At 37.2% G+C, this 13,660-nt stretch overlaps 1 protein-coding gene across 3 annotated transcripts; it reads right to left on the bottom strand.

Moving 5' to 3' along the window:
• Positions 1-881: 881 nt before the first annotated feature.
• Positions 882-13,457, bottom strand: EQTN (equatorin). Of its 3 annotated transcripts, XM_054502239.1 has the most exons (8): positions 13,288-13,457; positions 12,927-13,052; positions 10,636-10,722; positions 8,733-8,819; positions 7,346-7,390; positions 6,017-6,076; positions 2,538-2,691; positions 882-1,310 (listed from the first exon to the last, which is right to left on the bottom strand). In XM_054502239.1, the coding sequence occupies exons 1-8, from the start codon at positions 13,361-13,363 to the stop codon at positions 1,061-1,063; spliced, it is 885 nt and encodes a 294-aa protein (XP_054358214.1). In that variant the 5' UTR covers positions 13,364-13,457; the 3' UTR covers positions 882-1,060. The 3 variants fall into 3 exon arrangements, with proteins under 3 accessions (XP_054358214.1, XP_054358216.1, XP_054358215.1); XM_054502241.1 differs by lacking the exon at positions 12,927-13,052 and having other exon boundaries at positions 996-1,310; positions 13,288-13,450; XM_054502240.1 differs by lacking the exon at positions 6,017-6,076 and having other exon boundaries at positions 996-1,310; positions 13,288-13,447.
• Between the last annotated feature and the right edge of the window lie 203 nt (positions 13,458-13,660).

Raw genomic sequence — 13,660 nt, 5'->3', positions numbered from 1 at the left:
AAAAGCATTGCTTTTCTTTCAGTGGAACATAATAATCCTGGATGCCTGGGGGAAGAGAGAAAGGGCACTTCAGCTCTAAAAGACTCAGGGTCCATGAGTCCCCATCTAGGAAATTACCTGCTGGAATTCCCCCTCTTCCTCTCTCTTCTTCTGGAACACCGTGTTGTCTCAAAAGATTATGGATACTTTAGAAATGGAAAAATATGGCCGGGTGCGGTGGCTCACACCTGTAATCCCAGTACTTCAGGAGGCCAAGGCAGGTGGATCATGAGGTCAAGAGATCAAGACCATCCTGGCCAACATGGTGAAACCCCATCTCTACTAAAAATACAAAAAGTAGCCGGGCGTGGTAACGTGTGCCTGTAATCCCAGCTACTCGGGAGGCTGAGGCAGAAGAATAGCTTGAGCCCGGGAGGCAGAGGTTGCAGTGAGCCGAGATCGCGCCACTGCACTCCAGCCTGGCGACAGAACGAGACTCCCTCTCAAAAAAAAAAAAAAAAAAAAAGAAATGAAAAAGTATCTTTTCTTTCTTACCCTTTTGTCATGTGAGAGCAACCCCTGATGACTTTTAAACAGTTCAAGAATGCTAAGAGTTCCTACCACTAATTTAGTTTCATCTCTTGATGGCACAACTGTTTTGTCAATAAAACATGAACAGGTGTGTTCTTTTTGCTTCAGCAGTGGTGAGGGGGTGCATAGGTAGTGGTGAGTTCCCTGATGTTCTCAAAATGCCCCTGGGGAAGGTAAATATCTAAATGTCCTTGTTTTAAAGTGAACCAACCTAGAGAAAATATCTTTCAAAGTCACTCTCCAGGAATGTTTTTACTTGATGAGTTTCTCACACCTTAAATTATCTTCTTGTGTATTTTCCATTAAATTTTATAACTGAGAGATAATTTTTATTGAGTCTGTCCTCCTTTTAAGACACCAGAATGTTTGTCTCAGCAGAGTTTCAAACTCATGACATTAACAGAAGACATAAAGAAAGGTCTTTTGATGACAAAATAATTAAAGTTATTTATTCATCAGTATGATTTCTTCACTGGGTTCCTTGATTTCTTCACCGGGTAACCGACTCATCCTTTACATGCATCTCATCATCTGAGCCTATGGAAATGTTATCTGTCATTATCTTAGATTCTGATGTTCTTGCGCCTGATCCTTTCATATCTGAAGAAGTGGTACCCAAAAATGTGCTGCTCTCTGCACTCTTGGAAAAGGATGTATCTGAAACACCTTCTGATGGATGAAAGTAAGACATCGTGGCCAGCTCTGGGTTGACGGAGTATTGACTCTCACAACTTTTATAACTGAAGAAGAAAAGAACATATATCAAGAATTGTTTTTAATTGTGTACATTTGTAACTCACCTTAGAAAAGCATTCAAAAATTAAAATATACGAATTTTGCCCAAAGTATTAGTTACTTAGTAACATTATATGAATGACATACAGTTTTTCTTTTCTTTTCTTTTTTTTTTTTTTTTTTTTGAGACAGAGTCTCGCTCTATCTCCAGGCTGCAGTGCAGTGGCACAATCTTGGCTCACTGCAACCTCTGCCTCCTAGGGTCACGCAATTCTCCTGCCTCAGCCTCCCAAGTAGCTGGGACTACAGGCACGCGCCACCATGCCCAGCTAATTTTTGTATTTTTAGTAGAGACGGGGTTTCACCATGTTGGCCAGGATGGTCTTGATCTCTTGACCTCGTGATCCACCCACCTCGGCCTCCCAAAGTGCTGGGATTATAGGTGTGAGCCACTGTGCCCGGCCTAGTTTTTCTTTCATTGTAATTTGATTCTATTTAACACTTTGAAGCAAGTTTCAAATCTCTACTAGAATTTATAAACCAATTTACTAAAACAGTAGAAGTTGCCTTAATAAAAGTTTAATAAGAAACATGTACAATGAAATTGAACGAAGGGGAATAAATACGTAGGATCACAGTTTTAATGGACCACAGAAATACACCATTCATCAAAAACACCACAATGAAAGGAATGGAATTAATGATCATTATGAACATTAAGCAATTGTGTTAGGATTTTTGAAGGTAATCTGTTACACTGCCTGAAAAATGTTAAATAATTCCTTCAATCAGGCTTGAGTTGAATTTAATATTTTTATAAGAAAGAGTCCATGGACAGGTCTCACAGTGTAAAGGTGATAGACATTGGCTGTTTTTTCAAAGTCTCAAGGCTTGCTTGAATAAAAAACATTAGATGCTAAGCAGATATGCTATTTAGAACAAAATATATTTGTTCCAGGGCTATATAAAAAAGAGCATATCTAGATTCTCTTTATCCTTTCCAATTGACTAAGGTTATTTCTATCTCTGGATGACTACTGGAAAAAAGTTCAAGTAGGATATTCCCTTAAAGACAGTCCCGAGCTCCATCTGAATAGCGTAAATGGAATCAATTTGAATGGCGTATGGATGAATTCAGAGGTCACATATTCCTAAGAATCCACTGAAGAGAGGAGGGAGAGAATGCGATGTCGCGCATTTGTTGTAAAGACTGCAGAGGTCTGCAGACTTACCTCAGATGCCTCAGTCTGTACAGCGTAGCACTGCAGAATGCCAAGAGGACCACAAAGAGGAGGAGGGTCATCAACGAGATTCCCAGCGTTAATTTGATCTTCAGATCCTCTGGATCTGGCTGATTTTCTCCCTGTGTAGCATTCACATCAGACTCTGAAAAGAAAGAAAATGCAGTGGAAAATAGGGTGTTCAGTGTGTTTTCCTGAAGGAGTAAAGACTGCAAAGCAAATACAGAGAAGCAAGCCCTCCACCATCCAGAGTATTAACTGGCCCATCTCCCATCCCACAGGCAATGCAAAGGAGAAAGCTACTCTCTAAAGCCAAGCACTATTAACTTTCCTCTTTAATCTTCACAGCAGCCCTGAAGGAGCTGTCCTTAGCTCCATTTTACAGTATCACAGAAGTTTCTGTATTTGCCCATAGCACATAGTAAGTGCAAAAGCTGGTCTCAAACCCAGGTTACCAGATGTCAAAATGCATATATAGCAGACTTTCTCTGATTTAATCTACCATGTCTGAAGAGATTATGATTCAAAACAATGGACTTACACACAAGGGACCAGTCTTTCAGGAGGTAAAGGTGCATGCTCTAGTGCTGCATCATACACTGATTTTTCTTTTAAGCTAAAAGGGTCGTATAGTGAATGCTTCCTCCATGAGGCTTAAGGGCTAGTTTTGCCATTTTATTACTGAAAAGACTAAACCTAGTGTACTTCACATTACAAAAATAAATAGAATCAATTTATTTAACTTTCTAAAACAAGTTAAATATAAGATTATGTCTGGATCCAGAGATATCAAGAATCTTTTTTAAACTAAATCTAGTAATGAAATGATAGCTTTACTGCCAAATTTTACATTTTCCTGAATATATATCTGACTTAATAAACATTTAATGATGACAATATGTTATTTCTCCCCTTTTCCCCAGCCAACCCCCAGCATCTCCCAACTCAAAAGTTCCAAGGGTTTTCACTATTTTCTAGGTAATGATATTTAGCTGATAAGCAATGACAAGCTTCCGTGTCTATATTCTGATTTTAAAAAATTATAATTGTCAATGTGTGATCTTAGACTATGAAAATGTATACAGTTGTCAATGACTCTTTTAATGCTTCGAGGCCCGTTATTTTGGGAATAGTTACAAACTAATAACAGATAATAACAAATTATGTTAAAATGGGCTGTGCTCCTGAATTGCTTTTCTGTCTCCTGAAAGGGTTTTTAATAAAGATGTGTGCTCATAGCACATCTTCTTTATCTAGGTGATGGTCAGAACTAGAGAAGGGTTTGAAATTCGTAATCACTGGAAGTTACAGAAAAGCTAGTTACAAGCGTGGGCAGCTTTTCTCTCTACGCCTCAGTTTTCTCAACTGTAAAATGAAGATAATACCAACTTCATGGAGTTGCTGTGAAGACTAACATAATAATGTATCTACAACACCTAACATGTAGTATGTGCTCAATAAACAATAAAATCAATCAAGCTGAATTTAATCACTTAAATATTAAATAGGAGAAATGACAGAGTATTTATAAAATGAGCCAGCATTTGTCATTCCTGTTTATAACTTTTCTAAACAAAGAAGAATCACTCAATTTTCTTTTCTTTTCTTTTTTTGAGATGGAGTCTTGCTCTGTCACCCAGGCTAGAGTGCAGTGTGCAGTGGCACAATCTTAGCTCACTGCAACCTCTGCCTCCCGGGTTCAAGTGATTCTCTTGCCTCAGCCTCCTGACTAGCTGGGATTACAGGTACCCGCCACCATGTCTGGCTAATTTTTTGGTATTTTTAATAGAGACGGGGTTTCACCATGTTGGCCAGGCTTGTCTCGAACTCCTGACCTCAGGTGATCTGCCTGCCTCAGCCTCCCAAAGTGCTGGGGTTACAGTACCCAGCCAAATCACTCAATTTTCTTGAAGCACCACAAGGCAAATGGCCACACTTATCAATCCAGTGCACAAATGAGGGGACAGGTCTTAGATATATCATCATGCTATTTTTCAACCATTTATTTGTAGGACAGAGGTTTTTTTGGGGAAATTAATGGTTCTTTCATGAAATTTTCCATTCAAATCAGGAGTTTTACTCCTATTAGTATAATTAAGCCATTAAGGAAAACTCTATCCAGCAACAGGAGCTCACATTGATTGCTGGTGAGAATTCCAAAAATACTTTGGAAGATAGTTTGGTAGTTTCTTACAAAGATAACCACTCTCATCTTCCCACTTTGCCCTCCCAAAGTGCTAGGATTACAGGCAAGCCACCCACTGCACATGAACATACTCTTACCATATGATCCAGAAATCATATTCATAGGTATTTACCAAAATGAGTCGAAAACTTATGTACACACAAAACCCTGCATACAAGTGTTTACAATAGCTTTTTTCATAATTGCCAAAAATTAGAGGCAACCAAGATGTCATTCAGTAGAAGAATGAACTAGGGTACATTCATACAATGGAATATCAGTGATAAAAATAAATGAGCTCTCAAGCCACAAGAAAACATGGAGGAATCTTAAATGCATATTGCTGAGTGAAAGAAGCTAGTCTGAAAAAGTTACATACTGTATGACTCCAACTATATGACATTCTAGAAAAGGCAAAACTATAGAGATAGTAAAAAGATCAGTGGTTTTCAGGGGTTCAGGAGGAGAGAGGAACAAAGGGATGAACTGATGGGGCAGAGGAGATTTTAGGGCAGTGAAACTTTTGTATGATACTGGGATGGTAGACACGTGATATTATGCATTTGTCAAAACCCAAAGACCTGTATAATACAGAGTGAATCCTGATGTAAATTATGGACTTCAATTAATAATGAATCACTATTGCTTCTTAAATTGTAACAAATGTACCACATCATGCAAGACGGAGGGGAAACTGAGGAGGGTGAAATATGGAAATTCTGTACTTTCTGCCTAATTTTTCTTTAAACCCAAAACTGCTCTAAAAGTCTATTTTGAAAAAAGACTGCATTCTACATATTATTCACTCACCTCCTCCATTTGGTTTCAGGAATAAATGTTACAAAACAGGAAGGTGGTAATTGTCCTGTGGGAAGTATCACTAAAAAAGAATGCTTAGGAACTATAACTCTCCTAAACAGTGAATGTCCTCTCTGAGATGTTAGTCACCATGATACCGGGTTTCATACGCCAGACTTCACTAGGAAAAATATTATCATCATAAAGACACTAAGATGTGTAAGAGTATTTCTGTGTCTATTAGTTGAAGTACTTTTGTTCATTTGTTGAGACAGGGTCTCACTCTGTCGCCCAGACTGGAGTACAATGACATGCCACCGTGCCCCGCTAATTTTTGTATTTTTTGTAGAGAAAAGGTTTTTGTCATGTTGCCCAGGCCGGTCTCGAACTCCTGGACTCAAGCGATCCACCTGCCTCAGCCTCCCAAAGTGCTGGGATTATAAGCATTAGCCACTGCGCCCAGTCAATTGAAATATTTTGTTCTCACCTGGAATTGGGTGAAATAATTGATCTTTATCATCCATGACCACTTTTGTTCCATTTATAGCTGTTAAAACAAATTGGTGTTATGGTAAACAACATTCACTTACTAAAATTATTGCCTGTGTATGTATGTGTGTGTATAATATGTACAGTCTGTTCTCATTATTCATGGCAGTTTTGTTCTATAAACCCTTATAAACACTGTATTAGCAAATACTGAACTGTTGCTCCCAGGGTAAATACAGGTTTAGATTCCTCCAAGTCTGGTCACAGCATTTTCATCAACTGATAAATAAATAACCTTGTTTTATGTGTGTTTCTGTTTAAAGATACTTCACTTAATACATATTGTTGATTCATTAACACTGAACTCATAGAAAACAGCACTATAACACTTGCCTGAACGAAGCTTCTCTAACACATATTATCTCCATAAGGAACATCACAGCCTTCTTGCACTTAGGAACAATAACCAGCAATTTAACACTACATTTGGGCGCCATTTTAAACAGCAAAATCATCAACAAAAAAGCACAAAAAATGCAAAAAACATGGCACTAAGTGGGCTGCAAAAATGACACTTATTTACAGAACGAGAGCTGAATAGAGAAGGCAGAATATTGCCTTGTTCTACTTCAGCTGAGAATGTGTGTGTCAGACAATCAAAAATTTTCAAAGCTCTGCCAATGTCCATAAACGACTATGAAGGTGTTGCAACTACTGATTTTGGGGTGACAAAGAAATATTAATGAGTAGGTGATATAGAATGCAAACACAGAATATGCAAATAATGATCAACTGAATATGGTATATATTTCACATATACAATGCATATATTCTGTGTGATACATGAATTACCTTTATACATGTGTACATCCATATATGCACATGCATTTATACACACACGCATAGAAATACTATGTACATCATGCTATACATGCATGCTTATATATTTATGACACACTTTAATGCATGCATATATTTTGATATATACTTTGCATTTATACATGCATCTGTGTGCTTTTGCATGCACTGCTCCAAACACAAAGATGAATGATATTGAGCAAGAATCTTATTGAAAAATTTTAACCATAAATAAATTGAATAACACTTAACATTTGTAAGAGAATAAAACTTTTGTAAAGAGTGAGTAATCAGAAAATGTGTGACACTTTATCACCTTTCTAGGTTTGTTTTGAAGTTTGATATTACATGTGGCAACAAAATGTTGACTTATTGACTCAGTATTAGAGGTATTTAGACTGATCTTAGCTCTAAGTAAGATTTTAGAAAACCAAAACGTTTCCCAAGCTACCTAGCTGTATGACTTTACCTTTAGCTAACATTGTCCAAAATGCAGGCACGTATGGGGTTGCTCCTGTTAAAACAAAACAAAACACAACAACAACAACAAGAAAACAACAGGATAACAAAATAATTTAGTTTGAGTAACATTCATTTGTTTGTTAGTCATTTAGCAGTTAAACTTTGAGCTCCTATAATGTGTCAGACCTTATGGTTGGCACTAACTTATAGAAGTAAACAAGGCTCAGACATTACAGTCAAGGAACCCACCTTAATTTTGGCTGCAGACAAGAATCACTGCTGCTTATGTAGCAGATTAATGAAGGCATTAATAGAAATGCACAGATGGTATGCACAGGGTTTAATTCAACTTGTTAACGCCAGAAACCATTTAAAAGGGAGATGATGTTCCAATATAAGCTTAGAGAACTAGCAATAGTTCACCAGGCAAACAAGTTGAGAGCGAGCTCATTCCAACTGTGAGCAAACGCACAATCATAAGCAGGCTCAGTAAGCTCTGGGATTTTCAGGTAAGTCTTGAGTGAAGGGTGTGGATGCGGAATGTAACCAGAGTTGAGAGTGGAAAATTTTCACAGTGGCCAGATTGTTTCGGAATTGAATGCTTGGTTAAGGAGTTAAAACTTGACCTCAAACTTAGTAGTAAGTTACTAAAGACGTTTAAGAAGGGGAATACCAGGATGATCAGGTTTTCATTTTAAAACACATCAAAAAAGATGTTTTTCAGTAGTGTTAAAAATGCAAACTAATTCAGAATAATTACATTAGAAACATATTTGGATTGCATAAACTGGAGAAAATAGGGTTTCGTGTAACGACACATAAGTATCCATTCTCTTCAATTAGGCCACTTATTCAAGACCTTAGAGGAGAGCCATCCTGGGTGGTTATGGCTCCACACATATTTTATAAGGAACAATATTCTTGACAGGGAAGTAAAATGGTAATTTTGATTTTGCAGCCTCCCACTCCCAACCTCAAATAATCATAGGAAACACTAATAATTGACCCTGACCAGAGAGAAGTTTATTCCTCATGCAGGCAGAATATTTTCCATTATTAGCAAAATAAATTATATTTCAAATACATTCGACATATATTTATAAATATATACTAATTTGTAAGTATGTATTTAATATAGACACAAATGTAATACATTTTTATTAAAATAAAGTTCTATTTCTACAAAAGCTCATTTCCCATCCTTTGTCAGGTATACCTGAAGACTGCCTTTTAGACATTCACCATTTAAAAGATTTTAGTGACTTTAAAAGGTAGCAGTATAAATTCTTTAAGCATGCTATGACTTTATGTAATGCTCAGAGTAGTGAAACTTAAATTTTTAAGTCACATAATGATATTCTCCAGGTATGAATACAGTGTAGTAATTTAAATACTTTGAATATTTTTATGAGAGGGTTCGTTAGTAGTTGTTTCTTCTTCACTGGTGGATTTTTCATACGTAGTTGCATTGACAATTTTATCTAGGAAAAGGGAAAAAGAATTATCAGCATGTAAAAATACTGACAAAACATCTGAGATTAGATATTTTTTAAGCTAAAAATGGAACAAAGAAAAGGAGAGAGAAGAAATGGAAGAGAAAGACATTAACATTTTCCTGAAATAAATTAAAGGAGAAAGAAGAAGGTATTGAAGAATAAAGTTTTTGTGATCATGGGGTGTCTGAGGTGGGATTAATATGACTATAATTTGTGAAAGAGAGGCAAAGGAACATGCGGCCCCAGGCTTTCTTTGGAGGGAAAGAAGATCTCTTGGAGAAGATAATTGGCTCCAGATGGTTCCCTGCACAGGCGGTGAAATGATCCTCTTTGTCCAGAGCAGCTTGGCTGCTGTTCAGTGTAACGACGCAAGAAATGAGGCTGAGTATTAACTGTGCTTGTAAATTGGAAACAGACATTTGGATATAAAGATTTCGGACTACAAATCAAGGGTTTTCAGGTCTAATTTAGTATATACCTCGGTCTGTAATGGGTCCCTCTAGAGGTATGTCACTAAGGGAGTGTTTGGTAACAACTGTGACTGGAGGACCCTTTCTTCAAGTTGATGGCCATTTCAATTAACTGCTTAATACAGGAGTCAATAAAGTTCCATATGGAGTACAGGGCACCCACTATAGGAGGACTTCTACAGAGGGGCAGAAAAAATTGACACCAAGCCCACAAACCCATGACAAGTGTCTTGCTGACAAGGAAAGTTGGGAAAGGGAATCAGTTACTGGAGTTGATAGTGATTCAAGCAGAACTCGAAAAATGAGTAAGTCATCCTTAAATTCTGCTTTGCAACCCTTATCCTCTGGAGAAAAGCATCTAGATTGCCTCAGTTTATCCCCCTTGCCTTCAGAGTTTTAGGGAATATACTTAAGCAAGCAATCCTTAGTCAAAATTATCTGCAGATCTCCATCTTCCTGAGGGCTTGCTCCTCTAGAACGTCCCTACCATGCCAGCAGGTCTCCTCCTGTCAGAGCCCCATTTAAAATGGCAGGAATGTCTTATTCCAATCCCACTTTCCCTGACAATCCTCTGGGGGCCTGAATTGTGGAAATAAAAGTGAGGGTTTTGCAGTCTCTTCCTTGGGTCCTGCAGTCTATACTCAATAACTCATATCCTAAGGGAATTTGAGGTACCTGGTCCACTTAAGAGCTGCCTCTTCATGTCTTGTCCCAGTCAACTCAAGATGTTTGTTGTGGACAAGCAAGATTCCCATAAGCGATTTACTGAATTAATATACACCCTTGAAATGTTACTGTCTCATTTAAATCCCAAGGTTTGAAATTGCTCAAAATATTCCATTATTATCAAGTAGCTTTGTTAATAATTAGGCATTCCTGAGTCTCACATTTCTCACTATTGACATTGCCATAGCTAGAAACATTCTCTCTTCCCCATTTAAAGCTGAAGATAAAAATCAGAAAGGCATAAAAACGTGGGTTTAAGAAAGATGTAAATTTTCCTAGAATCCTAAATTTAGTTATTTTTTAATTTTTCTTTCCACATAAACCAAATGTATGAGGTTTAGAAATGCAAGAACCTCCCCAGCTTCTGAAATGATCAGTGTAATGGATATGGAGCCTCAAGTGTATTTGTGTGGGAGGAAGCGTGAGAAAAGCAGAGAGGATGGCCAAGAACTAAGCTGGATCCCAGTCACAGAATCTACTTTAGAGGGAAAATCTTAGTCTTATTTAGGAATGAAGACTTCTTTTCTCCCCAACAGTCTCTATTGCTGTTTTGAAATCGTGCTTTAATGGCTTTTACATGTGCAATGGTGCCTTTCACTACTTACAGTTTTTTAGAGCAAAATTCAGGTCAGTTGTGGCTCTCACAGATATTTCAGACTCAGTGCCATTTGGATTTTGTGTTGTGAACACATCTAAAAACAAAAGCAAAAGTCTTCAGCAACTAAGTCACTTTTTTTCCTTTACCTTTTTCTTCCTCTTTTTTCTTAAAACATGCACTAATTAAAAAAAAATAAAAGAAAAGTTATAGTCATTTTTTTCATCTACAAAATAAGAAAGTGGGGCAAGGGTCAAATCTAAAACTCATTGAGAAAAGCCAAACTAGTATCTTTATGCCAAATGACCCTTTCCAAGAAGCAATTATTGGGGAAATTCGTAGAAAAAAATATGTAAGCACATAACAGGTGCTGAAGTAGATTTGTAGATGTGCAACATTATCACTGTTTGTATTGACATTATCAAAAAACCAGGTAAGAAGCATTTACCTGCCCTTGAACCTTCTGTTAGACTATGGAATGAACACTTCGGCTTAAAAAGCATATCATTTGATAACAATTAAGGTCCCTCACATATACTCAAATTTATACATACATATAAAGAATGCTGCTCTTAAGACTCATCAGTGGAGTTGGTTACAATTCAAAACTAATGTACATATTCCCCCAACCAAAGGATCAAAGTGATTTGGATCAAGATGGCAGACTGGACATGCACATGTGTCTCCTCTCTCCAAAATTTCATAAGATGATGCAAAATTCTATACACACACGAATGTATGTGTATTTAATATTTACATATGTATTCATTTCTCTCTTTGTGAGAACAAAGAAATTCACCCCAGTGTGTATATGAGAAGAATGTACATGGGAAAAACTGCACATAGACTAAATGTTCTCTAACAGGATAACAGATAAATTATGGACAACACACATAAAAACGTTAATATTATATTTCATCATTTTTGAGCAATTCCTGAGACAGAGCTATGGAAAAACAAAACAAAGTCACAACCCAACACTCATGCCATGAGTTATGAAAGTATAAAAGTTGAAACACTGGTATTTTTCTAGGGACAGACAGTTTAAAAAAACAAGTATAACAATTGGCCTAATTTCATCTTAGAGTTTTGATTATATTAAAAATAAATTTCACATCAGTAGGGACTTGGTGTTAGACACTTGGCTATCATCCTTGAAAAATATAATGTTTTATCTCTACTTTATGCCATATACAAAAATAATTGGATTTAAAGCTCAAGTTAAAAACAAAAACATAGGCTGGGCGCGGTGGCTCACGCCTGTAATCCCAGCACTTTGGGAGGCCAAGGTGGGCGGATCATGAGGTCAGGAGATCGAGACCATCCTGGCTAACACGGTGAAACCCCATCTCTACTAAAAATACAAAATATTAGCCGGGTGTGGTGGTGGGCGCCTGTAGTCCCAGCTACTCGGGAGGCTGAGGCAGGAGAATGGTGTGAACCTGGGAGGCGGAACTTGGAGTGAGCCAAGATCGCGCCACTACACTCCAGCCTGGGCGACAGCGCGAGACTACATCTCAAAAAAAAAAAACGAAAAAACCAAAAAAAAACATAAAATTACTTTTAAAATCCAAGAAAACAATATTTTGGACTGGATAAGGCCTGCTTAGGCAAGACACAAAATGCAGAGATTATAAAGAAATTAATAAACAGAATTGATATTATAAAACTTGAAATCTCCTCAGTTATTAAAGATACTTAAACAGGCTTGGCCAGGTATAGTGGCTCGCACCTGTAATCCTAGCACTTTGGGAGGGTGAGATGGGTGGATCACTTGAGCCCAGGAGTTCGAGACCAGCCTGGGCAACATGATGAAACACCGTTTCTACAGAAAAATACAAAAATTAGCCTGGTGTGATGGCATGTGCCTACAGTTCCAGCTACTCGGAAGGCTGAGGTGGTAGGACTGCTTGAACCCTGGGAGGTCAAGGCTGCAGTGAGCCATGGTTGTGCCACTGCACTCCAGCCTGGGTGACAGAGCAAGACCCTGTCTCAAAAAATGAATACGATACAATAAAATAAAACAAGCCTTAAAGATAAGTAGCATCCTGGCAGAAAACATTTATTACTTTTACCATAAAAAGGATTAATATATTCTCCATAAAAAGAGCCCTTAAAAAGAAATGAAAATACAACCTAATGGAAAAATGGGGGCAAGGGTATGAAAAGGCAACTCACAGAAGTAGAAATAAAATACCCAACAAATACAGGGGAAAATGATGGAAATTTAAAAAGGACACTTAAGTGAAACCAGGATAATCAACTTTTGCATATACATTTCTATTCACTTTAAAGACTTACATTGTTTTATATCTTTATAATAATTGCCATTTTTCTCATTAGCAGGAGCATAATTGTGAGTATGATCTTCATTCTTTTCTTCCTGCTTATTAACATCTTCATTTAAAGGCATCACATTAGGCAATGCTAAAAAAAAGTATCACACACCATAGATCAGAAATATGTTGATTTCTGCTTTCTTTTTCTAACTGCATTTTTTTCACAAAGGATTAGAGGCAGAGATTTAAAATCTAAAACATACCATATCTCCAAAAATAAAGTTTATATCCTCCTGTAGAAAATTAACACATACCAATTTTTCATGATTATGGGTCATCCTTCTTACCCACTATTTTTATAAAAGTTTTAAATGCTCTCTCACCTTCAATAGTAGGCTTCAAAGTGCTACTTTGTAAGGAAAAAACTCCAGGTATAAAAATAAACAATATAAAATTCATTGGGAAATTTAAGTGATTTATCCAGTAATCTAGTGTGTCTACCCAGAGCCTCCTTTCTGTGGCCCAGCAGGTCCTGTGTCTAACTAGGACACTGTGACATCACTGTCAGATGGGCATCAGAATGCTGGTGGGGGTGGGGGTTCCCAACAGCTTTGTGACTCAGTCTGAAGACTGCTTTATCTCAGGTACTATAATGGTTTTTAGTTTTTTTTAAATAAACCATTACAAGATTTTCTTTGAAAATTAATAAATGTGTTTTCATAAAAGAATGTTAATTACTCGGTTCGGATTTTAAAG

The sequence above is a fragment of the Pongo pygmaeus genome, chromosome 13 (genome assembly GCF_028885625.2).
Source record: "Pongo pygmaeus isolate AG05252 chromosome 13, NHGRI_mPonPyg2-v2.0_pri, whole genome shotgun sequence".
NCBI classification, from domain to species: domain Eukaryota; kingdom Metazoa; phylum Chordata; class Mammalia; order Primates; family Hominidae; genus Pongo; species Pongo pygmaeus.
This window is presented reverse-complemented; position numbering and strand designations above follow the sequence as displayed.

Excerpts from the sequence above, each read along its gene's own strand:
- EQTN (XM_054502239.1), bottom strand. The coding sequence starts at position 13,363 with ATGAATTTTATATTGTTTATTTTTATACCTGGAGTTTTTTCCTTACAA. Across the intron at positions 7,391-8,732 it reads CTCTCATAAAAATATTCAAA|GAGCAACCCCATACGTGCCT; the intron begins GTATTTAAATTA and ends TTGTTTTAACAG. Across the intron at positions 1,311-2,537 it reads TACAGACTGAGGCATCTGAG|TTATAAAAGTTGTGAGAGTC; the intron begins GTAAGTCTGCAG and ends TTTCTTCTTCAG.